Source organism: Neoarius graeffei, chromosome 1 (genome assembly GCF_027579695.1).
Source record: "Neoarius graeffei isolate fNeoGra1 chromosome 1, fNeoGra1.pri, whole genome shotgun sequence".
NCBI lineage: Eukaryota > Metazoa > Chordata > Actinopteri > Siluriformes > Ariidae > Neoarius > Neoarius graeffei.
In genome coordinates this window covers 387,821-410,000 of record NC_083569.1, presented here as the reverse complement: position 1 = coordinate 410,000, position 22,180 = coordinate 387,821, and the positions used below count along the sequence as shown (strand labels likewise).

The 22,180-nt window shown below is 43.9% G+C and overlaps 2 protein-coding genes across 2 annotated transcripts in view; both read right to left on the bottom strand.

The window, feature by feature from the left end:
* LOC132890102 (uncharacterized) overlaps positions 1-3,772 on the bottom strand; it is an 8,295-nt gene extending 4,523 nt beyond the window's left edge. Inside the window, exon 1 of the mRNA XM_060926896.1 lies at positions 3,437-3,772. Coding sequence (XP_060782879.1) covers positions 3,437-3,772 — 336 coding nt within the window. The remainder of the gene's footprint in view (positions 1-3,436) is intronic.
* A 2,347-nt stretch (positions 3,773-6,119) lies between these two features.
* On the bottom strand, positions 6,120-21,168 carry dapk3 (death-associated protein kinase 3). Its single transcript, XM_060927176.1, has 9 exons — positions 21,084-21,168; positions 15,362-15,455; positions 11,976-12,336; positions 10,661-10,790; positions 10,514-10,562; positions 10,366-10,392; positions 9,859-10,011; positions 8,756-8,801; positions 6,120-8,299 (listed from the first exon to the last, which is right to left on the bottom strand). The coding sequence occupies exons 2-9, from the start codon at positions 15,421-15,423 to the stop codon at positions 7,760-7,762; spliced, it is 1,368 nt and encodes a 455-aa protein (XP_060783159.1). The 5' UTR covers positions 15,424-15,455; positions 21,084-21,168; the 3' UTR covers positions 6,120-7,759.
* Positions 21,169-22,180: the final 1,012 nt, after the last annotated feature.

The following is a 22,180-nucleotide window of genomic DNA, read 5'->3' as shown; positions in this document are numbered from 1 at the left end:
TTATATACACAACTACACACACAGAGTTACACTATACACACACATACATTATATACACAACTACACACACACACAGTTACACTATACACACACATACATTATATACACAACTACACACACACAGAGTTACACTATACACACATACATTATATACACAACTACACACAGAGTTACACTATACACACACATACATTATATACACAACTACATACACACAGAGTTACACTATACACACACACATTATATACACAACTACATACACAGAGTTACACTATACACACACACATTATATACACAACTACACACACACACACAGTTACACTATATACACACATACATTATATACACAACTACACACACAGAGTTACACTATACACACATACATTATATACACAACTACACACACACACACACACACACACACACACAGTTACACTATACACACACATACATTATATACACAACTACACACACACAGTTACACTATACACACACATACATTATATACACAACTACACACACACACACAGAGTTACACTACACACACACACAGTTACACTATACACACACACAGAGTTACACTATACACACATACATTATATACACAACTACACACACACAGTTACACTATGCACACACATACATTATATACACAACTACACACACACACACAGAGTTACACTATACACACATACATTATATACACAACTACACACACAGAGTTACACTATACACACATACATTATATACACAACTACACACACACACACAGAGTTACACTATACACACATTATAAACACAACTACACACACACACACACACACAACTACACACACAGAGTTACACTATACACACACATACATTATATACACAACTACACACACACACACACACACAACTACACACACACAGTTACACTATACACACACATTATATACACAACTACAAACACACACAGTTACACTATACACACATACATTATATACACAACTACACACACACACAGAGTTACACTATACACACATACATTATATACACAACTACATACACACACAGAGTTACACTATACACACACACATTATATACACAACTACACACACACACACACACAGTTACACTATACACACACACAGTTACACTATATACACACATACATTATATACACAACTACACACACACACAGTTACACTATACACACACATACATTATATTTACACAACTACATACACACAGTTACACTATACACACACATTATATACACAACTACACACACACACACACACACAGTTACACTATATACACACATACATTATATACACAACTACACACACACACAGAGTTACACTATACACACATACATTATATACACAACTACACACACACAGTTACACTATACACACACATACATTATATACACAACTACACACACACACACACACACACACAGAGTTACACTATACACACATTATATACACAACTACACACACACAGTTACACTATGCACACACATACATTATATACACAACTACACACACACACAGTTACACTATACACACATACATTATATACACAACTACACACAGTTACACTATACACACAGTTACACTATACACACAGATACACTATATACACACACAACTACACACACACACACAGTTACACTATACACACAGATACATTATATACACAACTACACACAGATACACCATATACACACAACTACACACACACACACACAGTTACACTATACACACAACTACACACACATACACACAGTTACACTATACACACAGATACACACACACAGTTACACTATATACACAACTACACACACAGTTACACTATACACACAGTTACACACAGATACACACACAGTTACACTATACACACAACTACACACACACATTATACACACAACTACACACACACACACAGTTACACTATACACACATACATTATATACACAACTACACACACACAGTTACACTATACACACAACTACACACACATTATACACACAACTACACACACAGTTACACACACACACACAGATACACTATACATACACAGATACACACACAGTTACACTATACACACAACTACACACACATTATATACACAACTACACATACACACAGTTACACTATACACAGTTACACTACACACACAACTACACACACATACACACAGATACACTATACACACAGATACACTATATATACACAGATACACACACAGTTACACTATACACACAACTACACACACACACACACATTATATACACCACTACACACACAGTTACACTATACACACACATACATTATATACACAACTACACACAGTTACACTACACATTATATACACAACTACACACATTATATACACAACTACACACACACATTATATACACAACTACACACACACTATATACACAACTACATGCACACAATATACACAATTACACACAATTACACACACACAATATACACAACCACACACACACACACACACACACACACACACACTATATACACACCTACACACAGTTACACTATACACACATTATATACACAAATACACACACTATATACACACACAGTTACACTATACACACATACATTATATACACAACTACACACACACAGTTACACTATACACACAATATACACAACTACACACACACATTATATACACAACTACACACACACAGTTACACTATACATACACAGAAACACTACACACACAACTACACACACAGTTACACTATACATACAGATACACTATACACACATACATTATATACACAACTACACACACAGTTACACTATACACACATACATTATACACACAGTTACACTATACACACAGATACATTATACACACAGTTACACTACACACAGATACATTATACACACAGTTACACTATACACACAGATACACTATACACACAGATACACTATACATACAGATACACTACACACACAACTACACACACAGTTACACTATACACACAGATACACTATACACAGTTACACTATACACACAGATACACTATACACAGTTACACTATACACACAGATACACTATACACAGTTACACTATACACACAGATACACTATACACACAGTTACACTATACATACACAGATACACTACACACACAACTACACACACACACAGTTACACTATACACACACACATACAACTACACACAGTTACACTATACACACACATCTACACACACACACACACACACACACACAACTACACACACAGTTACACTATACACCCATACACTATGTACACACAATTACACTATGCACACAGATACACTATACACACAACTACACACACACAGTTACACTATATACACACAACTATACGCACAGCTACATACACTGACACACTACAAACACTAGTCCACAACACACACTGACCTGTGTGTGCAAGTGGTGTGTGAGCAGTTGGTTGGTGTGTGTGATGGTGTGTGTGATGTTGTGTATCTCTTGCTGCAGTCGTGTCTGTGTGTCGGTGTTTATCTGTCTCTCTCTCTCAGCCGTCTCTGTCTCTCTCTCCCTCATCACTCTCGCCCCCTCTGTGTTCTCCAGCAGGGCGTGCTGCTGAGTCTCACACTGCCCTGTCCCCGCCCGGGGGGTCCATGTGGCCCACGCCACAATCACCACCACCGACACCATGGACCAGAGCGCCAGCACCGCTGCCAACCAGCTACACACACCACCACCACCTCTCCCTGAGGACCGCGAGTGCGCCATCACCACCACCGCACGCGTGTGTGAGAGAGATGGGGCTTTTAGTAAAGAAACAGAGTAGGGGCAGGGCCCAGTGGTGATGTCATCAAGCACAAGCCAGAAACTTTCTCCACTGCTCTTTAAACACACACACACACACACGTGGTACTGTCGTTATGGGGACCAGCAGCACACTAACAGATTGAGGACCTTTTCTGCTTCTCTACTTTATATGCACTTTTTATACATTTTCTCTGATTCTCTCTCTCTCTCACACACACACACAGTGCTTGTGTGTCCTTGAATACTCATCCATTTATTTGAACATTTAGGATGTTTTGCTGGTTTATTTTGCATTTTCAAACTCACTCCACAGTTTCTCACTGTAGGAAAAAAACAACAAAAGAAAACCCCAAGCTGGTCCTAATTATTGTTCAGTAAATTAGGCATGCAGCTGATTAATGGGGACCAGGACTGTTTTTGTCCCCACTGTACCTAAAATATGTTTCCCAGGTATATTACAAATACAAACCTGTCATACACCAGTTATAGTGATGTTCACGTAGGGACTAAAATGTCCTCAGAAACACTGTGTTAAATACAAGGACTTTCTGTTAGTCCTCACATTTTACTGTGGTTGGAGGAAAACATCTCCCTCTCTCACTCACTCACACACAAAACCAAAATGAGAATGATGGCTTCTAATTTGTGGGGACCAGGAATTGCGTCCTTGCTGTGTTCCTGGATCATGGTGGACGGCCCGGCCGAAACATTCCAGTGAGTCTCGTTACCCACGAGTGCTCTGTAGTTTCATTTACACCGTAGATATCGTCCCTGCATGAGCTGTGAAAAGATCAAAGCACTGTAACAGTCAATCAGTAACAGGATGTGAAAGTGAAACACTACAGCAGATTGAGGCTCGGCATCAACAAAAACAAAACGGTGTGTATAAATCAACACGAGCAAGCTGATCGAAAGACTGCAGACATGATTACAGAAGCAAATCACTGCACATTTCAACATTCTCTGCAGTTCAGATGGGGCAGTGATAGAGGACTGATGGAGGAGTGATGGGGCAGTGATGGAGGACTGATGGAGGAGTGATGGGGCAGTGATGGAGGACTGATGGAGGAGTGATGGGGCAGTGATAGAGGACTGATGGAGGAGTGATGGGGCAGTGATGGAGGACTGATGGAGGTGTGATGGGGCAGTGATGGAGGACTGATGGAGGAGTGATGGGGCAGTGATGGAGGACTGATGGAGGTGTGATGGGGCAGTGATGGAGGACTGATGGAGGAGTGATGGGGCAGTGATGGAGGACTGATGGAGGAGTGATGGGGCAGTGATGGAGGACTGATGGAGGAGTGATGGGGCAGTGATGGAGGACTGATGGAGGTGTGATGGGGCAGTGATGGAGGTGTGATGGGGCAGTGATGGAGGACTGATGGACGAGTGATGGGGCAGTGATGGAGGACTGATGGAGGTGTGATGGGGCAGTGATGGAGGTGTGATGGGGCAGTGATGGAGGAGTGATGGAGCAGTGATGGAGGACTGATGGGGCAGTGATGGAGGTGTGATGGGGCAGTGATGGAGGACTGATGGAGGTGTGATGGGGCAGTGATGGAGGACTGATGGAGGAGTGATAGGGCAGTGATGGAGGTGTGATGGGGCAGTGATGGAGGACTGATGGAGGTGTGATGGAGGTGTGATGGGGCAGTGATGGAGGACTGATGGAGGTGTGATGGAGCAGTGATGGAGGACTGATGGAGGTGTGATGGGGCAGTGATGGAGGACTGATGGGGCAGTGATGGAGGTGTGATGGGGCAGTGATGGAGCAGTGATGGATGTGTGAAGGGGCAGTGATGGAGGTGTGATGGGGCAGTGATGGAGCGTGTTCACTACAAACAGACTTCTAATCAACTTGGGTGCCGTGTTACAGGACGCTTCCGTCGCCATGGCGTCTCTTTTGTCTCAATGTGTGAAAAGGATGGGGTCCCTATAAAGACATGAATACAAACACATTGTAAAGAAATTCACTTGCACGCGCGTGCACACACACACACACACACACACACACCCCTAGAGGTTGCACTTTTAGAGTCAACAATAACACCAAAAGTGGTGCCACGAACTAAATGTTTATATGCCGGTGAGGTAAACCGAGCAGGCGGCTGTTTATTCTGCTCCACTCCGACCTCCACACTGGGAACGCTGCTGGAAACGGAGCTCAGCACCATCCGCAGACAAGTGTTTATAACATAAACACTGTGGAAGGGTGTAACGGGGGACCAGTTCGAATCAGGATGCTGGTCTCCATCTCGTGAAATTAAAGCATGTTCTTGATTACAGAAATGACACCAAGAAAGAAACATTTTTACTGAATTTATCTTTAATGTTGACAGAACAGAACAGAACAGAACAGAACGTCGTGTAAACAGCAGGTTAATGGATGCGATCAGCTGCTGTATGGAATGTCATGCAAAACCGGAATGACGCAAGTCAACGCTATGAACAGGAACACATTCTTACACTACAGATTCATCACACTTACATTTACCCTGTTTTACAAAATGAAAGAGACAGTGACAGACAGCAAAGCACCAAAAAACACACTGCTGAAAACATTAAGGTTAAAATACAGCATCAGTCAAAACCTCTAATTCAGCGTTTATTCTTTATTTTTATGAACTAAAAGTCACTTCCTGTCTTAAAGTAATGATGGATGTCGTTTCTCTTTCCTCAGTTGTTCGGTTCTTGGTGTAATATGGATTACAGTTGTGGATGGAACAGGGCTATTTTTTAGAGAGTATTTTTATTATTCACGGTTTGATCTCAAACTCATTAAGAAGGTAAGAAACTCGTCCACTAATGACCTTTTGACGAGGCACAGCTGTTAACTGAAACGCGTTCCAGGTGACTCCGTCATGAAGCTGGTTAAGAGAATGACAATAGAGTGGAAAGCGTCATCAAGGGGAACGCTGGATACGCTGAAGAATCTAAAATATCAAACTTAATTTTTTTTACCCCATAATTCCAGATGTTATTTCATAGTGTTTGACGTCTTCAGTTTTGTTCTACAGTGTAGAGAATCGTCATGATACAGAAACACCTGTCAATTAGTAGAGTAGGGGTGCACAAACTTTTGACTGGCGCTGTAAGGAAATTCAGCATTGCATAGCAACATGGTGCTTCATTTCGAAGCAAAGTGTAAAAGTCTGAATCCACTGAGATGTAAAGAGAATAATAATAATAATTCATCTGTGTTTATGAGGTTATAGCTGGTGTGTTTTAAAGCACACGCACACACACACACACACACACACCAAACATCTGAGCCCATTTTCATCAGAGTAACTAGATGACTAGCACCACTTTAGCACCGCTGACTAAACCAACGGCGCAGAACACACAGTTTCACACTCGCAGTCTGGGATCGTGCTCACATCGCACACACACACACACTCCGCGCACACCCACGATCCAACCCGCAGTCAAGGCACATGTGTAGTAGTGTCCAGGGGATTTATCTCACCTCCTCTCCGGATGAGATTTTCAGCCTGCTGCTGAACGCAGAGTGAAAATCTCACCGAGCTGATGAACATTACACAGCACTAAGACATCCTTACGACACCTCATAACACCCTGAGCACTCGGCACTTTCGATTCAGCAAACAGAAAAGAGGAAGACATGAGTGAGCGAGCGAGCGAGCGAGCCTGCCCTGAAGAGCCGTGTGCGGAGGACGGGTTCAATGTTAGTGACAGTAACAGGATAGAACATGCAGCTAGAACGGAACACTAAACACACCGTAAACATCTCGCACCAGATTTCCCCGACCCTCACACCGTTCTGTTCACCGGACCGGAGCCGATGAGCCCTGAAGATGGCGGACAGAATGTTCTTCCCCCTCGAGATGTTACAACATGGTAAATTGTGATAAATGATGTAAAACGTACGGTGAGATCAAACTCAAGCAGTCAGCGCATCTAGTGCTCTCGGACTTTTGATCCGGTTCACGCCAGGCCGGTGCTGTGCTCTTCACCGTTGTCGATGGCGATGGAGCGCACCAACTCTTCAACCCAACGCACTTCGGAGGCCATTTGCTCAGCCAGCGCATCATACTTCCCCTGGAGGCGTGTGAGCTTGCGTTTGAGTGCGTTAGCGGTGAGCGTGGTGTTGCGCGTCTCTTCCTGGTTGTGGCGGCGCTGACTCTGGGTGCGCTGCAGCTCGGATCGGATGCGGGTCAGCTCGGCGCCGATGCTCTCGTTCTCCTCCTTGTACCAGCTCTCCTTCTCCTCGAAGATGGACGTCAGGGCCGTGACATCATCGCGGCAGGCGCGGCGGTTGTGCTCGAGCTGGTGAAGCGCGTCCTCGGCAGTGGCGATCTCCTCCAGCACGCGGGAGAAACGCTCGAAGTTGACGTAGGTGTTGTTGGGGGGCATGCTGGAGTGGGACTTGATGGTGTACTCTTTCAGACGAGTCGTTTTCAGACGCCGCCGTTCACCACGACGTCCACCGTTATCCTCCTGACGCACATTACGCCGCTTTATCACCTGCAGGGGGCGGAGCAGCAACGTGTGTTTACTACATCACACTGTACATATCCAATAACACGGGGGGGGAGAGACAGACAGACAGAGGGGGAGAGACAGACAGACAAACAGAGAGAGAAAGAGAGGGGGAGAGACAGACAGACAGAGAGAGAGAAGGAGACAGAGAGGGGAGAGACAGACAGAGAGAGAGAGAAAGAGAGAGAGGGGAGAGACAGAGAGAGAGAGGGGAGAGACAGAGAGAGAGAGGGGAGAGACAGACAGAGAGAGAGAAAGAGAGACAGAGGGGGAGAGAGAGAGAGACAGAGAGAGGGGGAGAGACAGACAGACAGAGAAAGAAAGAGAGACAGAGCGGGGAGAGGGAGAGAGACAGACAAAGACAGAAAGAGGGGAGAGAGAGAGAGAGAGACGGTGTGTGTGTGTGTGTGTGTGTGTGTGTGTGTGTGTGTGTGTACACACCTTGATCCATGGGTGTTCCAGACTGTCCTGAATCGTCATCCTTTTCCTGAAACAGAGATCATCATCATCATCATCATCATCATCATCATCCTAAACTGGAGGCTACAAATTTCTAATACTTGTGAGTTACATTAGTCTACAACCGTGTGCAGTGTGTGTGTGTGCAGTGTGTGTGTGTGTGTGTGTGTGTGTGTAGTGTGTGTGCAGTGTGTGTGTGTGTGCAGTGTGTGTGTGCATGTGTTTGTGTAGTGTGTGTGTGTGTGTGTGTGTAGTGTGTGTGCAGTGTGTGTGTGCAGTGTGTGTGTGTGTGTGCAGTGTGTAGTGTGTATGTGCAGTGTGTGTGTGTGTGTGTGTGTGTAGTGTGTGTGTGCAGTGTGTGCAGTGTGTGTGTGCAGTGTGTGTGTGTGCAGTGTGTGTGCGCAGTGTGTGTGTGCGCAGTGTGTGTGCAGTGTGTGTGTGCGCAGTGTGTGTGTAGTGTGTGTGTGTGCAGTGTGTGTGTGTGCAGTGTGTGCGCAGTGTGTGTGTGCGCAGTGTGTGTGTGCGCAGTGTGTGTGTGTGTGCAGTGTGTGTGTAGTGTGTGTGTGCAGTGTGTGTGTGTGTGTGTGTGTGTGTGTGTGCAGTGTGTGTGTGCAGTGTGTGTGCAGTGTGTGTGTGCAGTGTGTGTGTGTGTGTGTGCGTGCAGTGTGTGTGTGCAGTGTGTGTGTGTGTGTGTGTGTGTGTGCAGTGTGTGTGTGCGCAGTGTGTGTGCAGTGTGTGTGCAGTGTGTGTGCGCAGTGTGTGTGTGCAGTGTGTGTGTGTGTGTGTGTGCAGTGTGTGTGTAGTGTGTGTGTGCAGTGTGTGTGTGTGTGTGTGTGTGTGTGTGCAGTGTGTGTGTGCAGTGTGTGTGCAGTGTGTGTGTGCAGTGTGTGTGTGTGTGTGTGCGTGCAGTGTGTGTGTGCAGTGTGTGTGTGTAGTGTGTGTGTGTGTAGTGTGTGTGTGCAGTGTGTGTGTGTGTGTGTGTGTAGTGTGTGTGTGCAGTGTGTGTGTGTGTGTGTGTGCAGTGTGTGTGTGTGCAATGTGTGTGTGTGTGTGTGTGTGTGTGTGAGAGAGAGAGAGAGACTCACTTTGGATCTTTAACCAGCAGTCTGCGTATGAAGTCTTTAGCGAGTTCACTGGTGTTACTGAAATATTCTTCATCAAAGTCATAATTCACAGCCGAGATGTTGGTCAGCGTTTCCTGTTTGGTCTCGCCAAGGAAAGGAGAAGCTCCACTCAGCCTACACACACACACACACACCTCATGACTGAACGCCGCCCAGCTGGTGGTGGAGTGAGACAGAACCCATTCCCACTGGATCCCGGTTTCTGATCGTCTCTCAAGGAGACGTTAATCAACACGTCATAAGATTTTAATTATCCCGATAAACCACGGTACTGCTTCTGTATTTCTGTACTGAATACTGACGTGCTGGACCTGCTGTGTGTGTAGCGTGATGTTAACAATAGTGTAAATCATCGATCTAATGACTCGCTGTCCCACGCCTCCTCTTTAAACAACAGAACCGTGTTCCACCCTCACGGCACGCCATCACACAGAGGAGTGCAGGAAAATAAACAGGAATGACACTTACAGGATGTACGTGATCACGCCGATGCTCCTGCAGGGAAACACAAACAAACAAACAAACAAACAAACAAACAAACAAACAAACAAACAAACAAACGGTTATTACTGAACTCCAAAATCACAGCGTTTTATCACAGAGAGACTCCACTGACCACATGTCTGCCTCCAGGCCGAGAGGTTCATAATTCACGATCTCTGGAGCTGTTCAGAACAAGAATGAAGAAAACATCACTATTTAATAAACAACAACAGTAAAATATATTTTTTAAAAAACAAACAAAAAAACCCAGAAGTCCTACCAACAAACTCTGGGGTTCCAAAGATGTTTTTAAACTCATTCCCTTCTTTGATCTGATGCGCAATGCCGAAGTCGATCAGCTTGATCCTGGGATTGGGAACGTTTTTATCCAGCAGCATGATGTTCTCCGGCTATAAAACACAAAGTTCCATCATTTTACACGACACACACCAGTCTCACAAACACAACACTGAGCTCCAGATGACGACTGGAACCAGGAGTCTGTTTCAGGCTTTAAAGTGCATATCCTGGACCAATTTCATTTTTTTAAAATATGAAAGTCTGTCCCTTTACACACTCGTCCAGAAGGGTAATTTTGCACAAGGCCATCTGTCTACAGCAGAATAAATAAATAAATAAATAAAATGCATCTTGGAAAAATCCCAAGCGAGTCTGGAGCCAGATTCGTGACGTCACCTGCGGAAGCGTCAGCAGGTTTCAGTGCACAGCCTGTGTACACCAAGCGCTCCCATTTCTCTCTCGTTGTCCGTTCTTTTGGGAAACGATGAGTACTAATCCCACCAAGACTGGTGTTGCTACACCCTCCTACGATACATCTGTTAACCATTTTAATAATTACGCGATAACGTTGAAGAAATTTGCAGAAAACCACCAGGTCGTTTTCTCATAAACAAACCAGCGCTGACGTAGGATTCGGAGGGAGGCGTCCCGCACGCGACGTCACGAAAATCAATGTTTGCTGGGAAATCCAAACGCCAAGTTTTTTCAGAGGCGGACCAATTCGCCTCAAATGGCTTGATTTCAACTGAATTTTTCTGGTGTTGCGCAAAATGTGAAAGATATTTGACCAAAGTTTAATATAAAATAGGAGAATTACATTGATCTTGCTCCTGAATTTACCCGTGATATGCGCTTTAAAGGAAAGACTTTCAGATCTCCTAAAAGAATGATCACGATCCTAATGAAGGTCACCTGAGGATGGCTGGAGGACTCTGAGGAGGCTCAGGGCTCGAGAGACAGGAAGATGTTTAATGAGCTCAAACTCTCAGCCACATCATTTTGCGAACTCACTAACGAGCAGGGTCTGGGAATTTGGGGTTTTTATTTTCATCATGGGGTTAACGTATCGTTTCTATTTTCTGTGGACCGTGATGTGCGCGAGTCAAGAACAACAACTCCAAATATCTCCACTCTCAGGAACCTGTGCACTGAGAAACCTACTGGACGTTCTGAAAATACAAACCTTTTTTTTGGCATTTTTCTCCTACGATGCTGGACTTATTATTATTATTATTATTGCCTTTTTAAATGGAAGCATGTTTTATTTTGATATGTAGCTGGAGTTGTGTGTGGACCTTGAGGTCGAAGTGGGCGATGTGTTTGGAGTGCAGGTAGTGCACCCCATCCAGGATCTGCTTGAGGAACTGCGTGGCCTCCTCCTCGCTCAGAGACTCTTTCTCAGCCAGGAAGTCGAAGAGCTCTCCGCCGGACACCAGCTCGAGGATGAGGATGACGTCTGTTTTGTTCTCGAAGATGTCGTGCAGTGTGATGATGTTGCTGTGCTGGATCCCCCGCAGGATGTTCACCTCGCGCTCAATCTCCTCACGGCTCACTCCACGTCTGCTCGATGATAAACGCCGCTTCTTGATGAACTTGGCGGCGTACTCCACGCCCGTACTCTTCTCACGGCACTTACGCACGATAGCAAACTGCCCGCTAACACACACACACACACACACACACAGTGTGTATAAATAAAGTTATAACACCTTAACTGACGTTTACCTCATTAAAATGTTCTAAATCTCATAACGCTGAAACTCAGAGACGTAAACTCATCTACAAGTCTATCAAACCTAAACCAGTTCAGTGAAATAAAGCTTCATGTTTACCATAACTGGGAACTTTCAGTGGCTACGTCCCACACTATGTATTTATATAAGCAACAACAACAATTGTAATATACACTTCAGAGTGTGTTACAGTGCAGAGTGTGTTACAGCGCAGAGTGTGTTACAGCGCCCCTACAACCCCAATTCCATAAAGTTGGGACACTGTGTAAGCTGTAAATTAAAACAGAATGCGATAACTTGAAAAGTACAAAGACAACATATCAAATGTTGAAACTGAAAGATTTTATTTTTTTTTTTTAAATATAAGCTTATTTTGAATTTGATGTCAGCAACACGTTTCAGAAAAGTTGGGACAGGGGCGTGTTTACCACTGTGTTGCATCACCTCTCCTTTTAACAACACTCTGTAAACGTTTGGGAACTGAAGAGACCAACTGCTGTAGATCTGAAAGAGAAATGTTGTCCCATTCTTTACTGATATACAATTTCAGTTGCTCAACAGTTCGGGGTCTCCTTTGTCGTATTTTGTGCTTCATAATGCGCCAAATGTTTTAAATGGGAGACAGGTCTGGACTGCAGCAGGCCAGTTTAGCACCCCAACTCTTTTACGACGGAGCCATGCAGTTGTAATATGTGCAGAAAGCGGTTTGGCGTTGGTCTGCTGAAAGAAGGAAGGTTTTCCCTGAAAAAGATTTAGTCTGGATGGCAGCATGTTGCTCTGAAACGTGTTTATATCATTCAGCATTAATGAGGCCTTCCCAGATGTACAAGCTCCCCATGTCATGTGCACTAACGCCCCCTCATACCATCACAGACGCTGAATGCTTTTGAGCTGTGCACTGATAACACGCCGGATGGTCCGTCTCCTCTTTAGCCTGGAGGACGTGGTGTCCATGATTTCTAAAGAGAATTTCTACTTTTGATTCGTCAGACCTCGGGACAGTTTTCCACTTCGCCTCAGCCAATCATAAAAGAGCTCGGGCCCAGAGAAGGGGGAGGAGTTTCTGGATATTGTTTATATCTAGTTTTAACTTGCATTTGTGGATGCAGTAATGAAGTGTTTTCACAGACGATGGTTTTCTGAAGTGTTCCTGAGCCCATACAGTGATTTCCACTACAGACACGTGTCTGCTTTTAATGCAGTGTCTCCTGAGGGCCTGAAGATCACAGGCATCCAGTGTCAGTTTTCAGCCTTGTCTCTCGCATACAGAGATTTCTCCAGATTCTCTCAATCTTTTAATGATATTATGGACCATAGATGATGTGATCCACAAATTCTTTGTGGTTTAACATTGAGGAATGTTATTCTTAAATTGTTGCACTGTTTGCCCACGCAGTCTTTCACAGAGCGGTGAACCCCGCCCCATCTTTACTTCTGAGAGACTCCGCCTCTCTGGGATGGTCTTTTTATACCCAATCATCTTACTGACCTGTTGCTAATTAACCTAATTAGGTTTTTCAGCATTACACAACTTTTTCAGTCTTTTATAAATAAATAAATAAAATTTCTTTATAAAGAAATTAAATTTCTCAGTTTCAACATTTGATATGTTGTCTTTGGACTATTTTCAATGAAATACAGAGTTTCCATGATTTGAAAATCAATGCATTCTGTTTTATTTTCAGTTTACACAGCATCCCAACTTTTTTGGAATTGGGGTTGTGATTTTACACACACACACACACACACACACACACACACACACACACACACACACACACGTAACAAGAGACACGGCTCCAGCGTGTAGTGTACAGTGTGCGGTTTGAGACACGGCTCCAGCGTGTAGTGTACAGTGTGCGGTTTGAGACACGGCTCCAGCGTGTAGTGTACAGTGTGCGGTTTGAGACACGGCTCCGGCGTGTAGTGTACAGTGTGCGGTTTGAGACACGGCTCCGGCGTGTAGTGTACAGCGTGCGGTTTGAGACACGGCTCCAGCGTGTAGTGTACAGTGTGCGGTTTGAGACACGGCTCCAGCGTGTAGTGTACAGTGTGCGGTTTGAGACACGGCTCCAGCGTGTAGTGTACAGTGTGCGGTTTGAGACACGGCTCCAGCGTGTAGTGTACAGTGTGCGGTTTGAGACACGGCTCCAGCGTGTAGTGTACAGTGTGCGGTTTGAGACACGGCTCCAGCGTGTAGTGTACAGTGTGCGGTTTGAGACACGGCTCCGGCGTGTAGTGTACAGTGTGCGGTTTGAGACACGGCTCCGGCGTGTAGTGTACAGTGTGCGGTTTGAGACACGGCTCCAGCACTCTGGGTCTGAAGGTAATAAAGTTCTCGCTGGGGCTCGAGCTCTGTGAGGAAAGCGGCATTGTGAAGTGATGATGTCATCACACACGAGTTCCACCTCCTTATTTAGGAACACACCACCACTCGCTCAGCTCCGTGTGTGTGTGTGTGTGTTTATCCTGTGCCCCCATTAGAACAAATACATGAGCGTGTTGCTACAGCAACCGTGAGGTCTATGGAACATTACCAGAATGTGTTTATGCAGAGTAATGAAAACAAAAAGAAAGTGCAGAGAGCGACGCATCTGTACACGTGACGGTGATTAAAGGAACACTGCAGCCTTTTCTCCACTTCTAATCGCTTCTGTGGTGATTCAATGGAATATATATAGTGAATACTGGGTGTGGCCTGGGACACGCCCATAGTGTCCTGACGATGGTGTGTATGTGCCCTGTCGAGTCGATGGGGCATGTGGTTTGAGACACGCTCTCAGTGGGGTGACGGTGCGGAGTCTAAACCTTAAAGAACCTGTAGGACATAAAGAACTCTCTGTGATCTGCAGAAGTGGACTTCATGGTGCACTTGATTCTCCAGAGTAGGGCTTAGGGAATACAGGGACATTTGAAACACAGCAGAGTAATAGGGGACTGGATCTTACCTGCCCAGCTCCTCCCCCATCTCGTAGAACTTCTCCACATCCTCCTGTCTGAAAGCAGCCATGACTCACTGACCTTACACCTGATCCTCACACACTGAAACACACACACACACGTTCTATAAGTGTAGATCGCCAGTTCGAATTCCAATGATGTCACAGCCATCCATGGCCAAGACATTCAGAGACCAAACCTGGCCTGTGCTCGGGGGGGAGGGGTGGCGTATGATCTCTCCCATCAATTACACCAATGCCAGCCAATCACGGGCATCTGTGAGCTCATGCATACAGAAGTGGGTGTGTGTTACAGCGCACGGTGTGTGTGTTACAGCTCACGGTGCATGCTACAGCGCCCCCAGTGTTGCATAATCAGCAGAAAACATGCAGTGGGTCACGTTCCTGATGTCAGGTGTTCTGAAGAAGCACATGATGACCCTCACCCTCCCTGGCTGGTAGCTGTTGGGAGAGCTGTGTGGTGGGTGGGAATTGGAAATCTCCAAAAATTTGGGAGAAATTTGGGGAAAAAGAAAGAAAAATTAAAGACACACAGCGTTACATTTAAAAGTAAGTGAAGTAAGAATGTATCCTTATCGCTGTGACTTTGGGTTTAAAACCCTAATCCTTCTGTTCCACTTTATTCCCCTTCTCTGATAACGCAACAACAATGAGGACAGTGAGGTTGGTGAGGACAGCGAGGACAGCAAGGTTAGCGAGGACAGCAAGGACAACAGGATTTATGAGAACATCGAGGTTAGCGAGGACTGAGAGGTTAGCAAGGACAAGAGGATTAGCGAGGACAGTGAGGTTAGCTTGGACAGTGAGGACAGCAAGGACAACATGATTAGTGAGGACAGTGAGGTTAGTGAAGACAGCGAGGACAACAAGCTTAGTGAGGACAACAAGGTTAGCAAGGACAAGATTCGCGAGAACAGTGAGGTTAGCAAGGACAACAGGATTTGGGAGAACAGTGAGGACAACAAGGACAGCGAGGATAACAAGGACAGCTAGGACAGAGAGGACAACACAATTAGCAAGGACAGTGAGGTTAGTGAGGACAGAAAGGACAGTGAGGACAGCGAGGTTAGCAAGGGCAGCGAAGTTAGGGAGGACAGTTAGGTTAGGGAGGACAGTGAAGTCAGTGAGGATAGTAAGGACAGTGAGGACAGCAAGGACAAATATCTTAAATACAGTGTACAACTGTAAAATAGAGAGGAAGATTGAGACAGACTGCAAGACAGGTGGAAAGACAAATGGCATAGAGACAAGTTGGCAGACATTTAGAGAGAGAGAGAGAGGGGGGGTGGAGTCAAGGGGAGGGTGGGATTACAAAAAAATTTACAATTCTCAAAGACATTTCTACAACCAAATAACTATCACAATTTTTGTGAACAATTTCCAGCAACACTGTCGAGTTTTTTTTTTTTTTAACTGTTTGACCCTCCCACCTAGTCCCCGCCCAGCACTCAGCTTTCCATCAATCATACGACAGCTGCCAGCCGGAGGGTGAAGGCTAACTCACGCTTCCTCTGAGACGCGTGAAACCAGCTGCTGTGTGCCACTCAGAGGAAGGCACCATCAACCCTCTTCTACATTCAGGAGCTCACAGACACTCTGATTGGCTAACATCACTGGCAGTGACATCAGGGAGACAGAGTATGCCCCTCCCACTCAGACAGAATAAACAGCATTGCTCTCTTGGCTCTTGGTTACAGAAGGAAGAAAAAATATAAATCTTTATACACTGCAACATCACATCAGCTGATTCCAGTCAGGTTGTATTTATATATTTAAATAGTTAATAAGATCGACATCACAACACCCAGAACATCTGCGAACAGTGGATCGTGGCAAATTTATCGTGATGTTAATATTAATATATTATAGTCATCAGCTCTAAAGCACAGACAGATACGAACACAGACAGACACGAACACAGACAGACAAACATTTTAGCTGACTATATTAAGCCTATAACAATAACCACAACATTAGTGTATCTATTAAATGTGAAAATATAATCAACATGTTCCTCAGAGTGAAAATATTTCACAGGAAATGAGGTCACTGTGGGGTGTGTGGCGTTAAACCCCTCAGTGTTTAATGGGAATATTTCTGTGTTAAACCCTTGAGGCTAAAGTGCATTATTATTATTATTATTATAATAGTTTATGGTGTTATAAACGTGCTCCTCAGACTCGGGGTTCCTCTGTAACTCTCCCTCAGGAGCTCGTGGTGAAGGTGGAGATAAAGAAACTGATTTTCTCATAAACACAGAAAAAACACAACATTTACTGAAACTTTTACACTGCACTACTCTATTCTACTTTACACTCCTCTATTCTACACTCCTATTCTACTCTATACTCCTCTACTCTACACTCCTCTACTCTACTCTATACTCCTCTACTCTACACTCCTCTACTCTACACTATACTCCTCTATTCTACACTCCTCTATTCTACACTACACTCCTCTATTCTACACTCCTCTATTCTACACTATACTCCTCTACTCTACACTCCTCTATTCTACACTCCTCTATTCTACACTCCTATTCTACTCTATACTCCTCTACTCTACACTCCTCTACTCTACTCTATACTCCTCTACTCTACACTCCTCTACTCTACACTATACTCCTCTATTCTACACTCCTCTATTCTACACTACACTCCTCTATTCTACACTCCTCTATTCTACACTATACTCCTCTACTCTACACTCCTCTATTCTACACTACACTCCTCTATTCTACTCTACAATCCTCCATTCTACAATCCTCCATTCTACTCTATACTCCTCTACTCTACACTCCTCTATTCTACACTACACTCCTCTATTCTACACTCCTCTATTCTACTCTACAATCCTCCATTCTACAATCCTCCATTCTACTCTACACTCCTCTACACTTTATTCTACACTACTCTATTCTACACTACACTCCTCTATTCTAATCTACACTCCTCTACTCTATTCTACTCTACACTCCTCTACTCTCTTTTACTCTACTCTATTCTATGCTCCTCTACTCTATTCTACGCTATTCTACACTCCTCTACTCTCTTTTATTCTAGACTATTCTACACTCCTCTACTTTACACTCCTCTACTCTCTTTTACTGTACACTATTTTATTCTATTCTACACTCCTCTACTCTTTTTTTACTCTACACTCCTCTACTCTACTCTACTCTTTTATTCTACACTATTCTATACTCCTCTACTCTCTTTTACTCTACACTCCTCTACTCTCTTTTACTCTACACTCCTCTACTCTCTTTTACTCTACACTATTCTACACTCCTCTACTCTCTTTTACTCTACACTATTCTACACTCCTTTACACTCCTCTACTCTCTTTTACTCTACATTATTCTATACTCCTATACTCTCTTTTACTCTACTCTACACTCCTCTACTCTCTTTTATTCTACACTCCTCTACTCTCTTTTACTCTACTCTACACTCCTCTACTCTCTTTTATTCTACACTATTCTACACTCCTCTACTCTCTTTTACTCTACACTCCTCTCCTCTTTTATTCTACACTCCTCTACTCTATTCTACACTCCTCTACTCTCTTTTACTCTACACTCCTCTCCTCTTTTATTCTACACTCCTCTACTCTATTCTACACTCCTCTACTCTCCTCTATTCTACACTCCTCTACTCTATTCTACACTCCTCTACTCTCTTTTACTCTACACTCCTCTCCTCTCTTTTATTCTACACTCCTCTCCTCTATTCTACACTCCTCTACTCTCCTCTATTCTACACTCCTCTACTCTATTCTACACTCCTCTACTCTCCTCTATTCTACACTTCTTTACTCTATTCTACACTCCTCTACTCTACACTCCTCTATTCTACACTTCTTTACTCTATTCTACACTCCTCTACTCTCCTCTATTCTACACTTCTTTACTCTATTCTACACTCCTCTCCTCTATTCTACACTCCTCTCCTCTATTCTACACTCCTCTACTCTATTCTACACTCCTCTACTCTATTCTACACTCCTCTACTCTCCTCTATTCTACACTCCTCTACTCTCCTCTATTCTACACTTCTTTACTCTATTCTACACTCCTCTCCTCTATTCTACACTCCTCTATTCTACTCTCCTCTACTCTCCTCTATTCTACTCTCCTCTCCTCTATTCTACACTCCTCTACTCTCCTCTATTCTACACTCCTCTACTCTCCTCTATTCTACACTTCTTTACTCTATTCTACACTCCTCTCCTCTATTCTACACTCCTCTACTCTATTCTACACTCCTCTACTCTATTCTACACTCCTCTACTCTCCTCTATTCTACACTTCTTTACTCTATTCTACACTCCTCTCCTCTATTCTACACTCCTCTATTCTACTCTCCTCTATTCTACACTCCTCTACTCTCCTCTATTCTACACTCCTCTACTCTATTCTACTCTCCTCTCCTCTATTCTACACTCCTCTACTCTCCTCTATTCTACACTCCTCTACTCTCCTCTATTCTACACTCCTCTCCTCTATTCTACACTCCTCTCCTCTATACTCCTCTCCTCTATTCTACACTCCTCTACTCTCCTCTATTCTACACTTCTTTACTCTATTCTACACTCCTCTCCTCTATTCTACACTCCTCTACTCTCCTCTATTCTACACTTCTTTATTCTACACTCCTCTACTCTATTCTACACTTCTTTATTCTACACTCCTCTCCTCTATTCTACACTCCTCTCCTCTATTCTACACTTCTTTATTCTACACTTCTTTATTCTACACTCCTCTACTCTATTCTACTCTCCTCTCCTCTATTCTACACTCCTCTACTCTCCTCTATTCTACACTCCTCTATTCTACACTCCTCTCCTCTATACTCCTCTCCTCTATTCTACACTCCTCTACTCTCCTCTATTCTACACTTCTTTACTCTATTCTACACTCCTCTCCTCTATTCTACACTACTCTCCTCTATTCTACACTCCTCTACTCTCCTCTAGTCTACACTTCTTTATTCTACACTCCTCTACTCTATTCTACACTTCTTTATTCTACACTCCTCTACTCTATTCTACACTCCTCTCCTCTATTCTACACTTCTTTATTCTACACTCCTCTACTCTATTCTACACTCCTCTCCTCTATTCTACACTTCTTTATTCTACACTCCTCTACTCTATTCTACACTCCTCTCCTCTATTCTACACTTCTTTATTCTACACTCCTCTACTCTATTCTACACTCCTCTCCTCTATACTCCTCTCCTCTATTCTACACTCCTCTACTCTATTCTACACTCCTCTACTCTCCTCTATTCTACACTTCTTTACTCTATTCTACACTCCTCTACACTATTCTACACTCCTCTATTCTACACTTCTTTACTCTATTCTACACTCCTCTCCTCTATTCTACACTACTCTCCTCTATTCTACACTCCTCTCCTCTATTCTACACTTCTTTACTCTATTCTACACTCCTCTACTCTCCTCTATTCTACACTTCTTTATTCTACACTCCTCTCCTCTATTCTACACTTCTTTATTCTACACTCCTCTCCTCTATTCTACACTCCTCTCGCTCCTAAAACTCACTCTGTGCCCCTCGTTCTGTTTTTACTCCGGTGTGTGTGATGTTTCTGGACTCTGACTCTCTGTGTGTTTCCGTGTTTATGTGCCGAATTTACTGAATAAATATAAACACATTTAAAATCATGTTTAAAAAGTTACTTACACTCTTTATGACAGCCGCATTCCCACTGCCCAGCCGCTTCCACACTGACGTCACCAGGACTCCTCTGCGGCGAACGGTGATGACGTAGAATGCCCCGCCCCCACTGCGGCCTGTGGTGATGACGCACACTGCATTCTTCCGCAATGCGATCACTCTTCACTCCCTAAAAAACAAAATCACACTTCGCTCCCTAAAAAACAAAACCCACTCTTCACTCCCTAAAAACCAAAAACACTCTTCATTCCCTAAAAACCAAACCCACTGCTCACTCCCTAAAAAACAAAACCCACTCTTCACTCCCTGTTTGTGTTGGAGGTGAGGAGTGAAACTGTTCACTACAGAGTGCACGACTTCCACTTCATTTTACTCTCCTGAATAATGATCGGATCCCTGAACAACCCTGTTATTATTATTATTATTATTATTATTATTATTATTATTATTTACAAGCCTTTCTGTCGCACAGTGCGTGGTGTCGGAGGGTGAGAGACCCCGGACCCACACTCAGAGCCCTAGCGGAAGTGTAGAAGTCACTCCCTAAGCAGTGCACTCATGGAGTGTGTATGTAAGCTGAACCCAAAATATGTTTGTTTTGAACACATAGTGCACTACACAGGAGTGAGTGTCTCACACATTATATAGACTGCTCGGTAATAAAGTGTTGAATCCCAAATGGATCATGGTTGGAGAGACTGTGCACTCCATAGGGAATGGGAACCATTTCCATGACCTCTGACCCCTCTGCTCCCATTTATACAGCCTTCATCCATACATGAGGCAGGCCACAGGGTCACTGAGGGCCTTGGCCCTGCACAGGGGCCCAGTGTGTCAGAGACAGGAAACAAAGCAGAGTTTCAGACTGTGTGTAGTGCGCTTGTATATTAGTGACATTTTCTCCACAGAGTGCAGCCATAAAGTTCTTCAGCACAGAGCTGAACCTCCAACTGCTCTTTATGGGTCACCTAGTGCACTACACAGCACACAAACGCCATTTTTCACTCCCTGTGTAGTGCATTTAAATGCCAACATGTTTCCTATGGACACTACGTATTATTATTATTATTATTATTATTATTATTATTTATATAAAGCAGTGC

Coding starts and splice junctions, on each gene's coding strand:
- dapk3 (XM_060927176.1), bottom strand. CDS start 15,423: ATGGCTGCTTTCAGACAGGAGGATGTGGAGAAGTTCTACGAGATGGGG. Junction 10,791..11,975: donor TCGCCCACTTCGACCTCAAG/GTCCACACACAA, acceptor TGTGTTTTATAG/CCGGAGAACATCATGCTGCT. Junction 10,393..10,513: donor GGCCTGGAGGCAGACATGTG/GTCAGTGGAGTC, acceptor GTTTCCCTGCAG/GAGCATCGGCGTGATCACGT.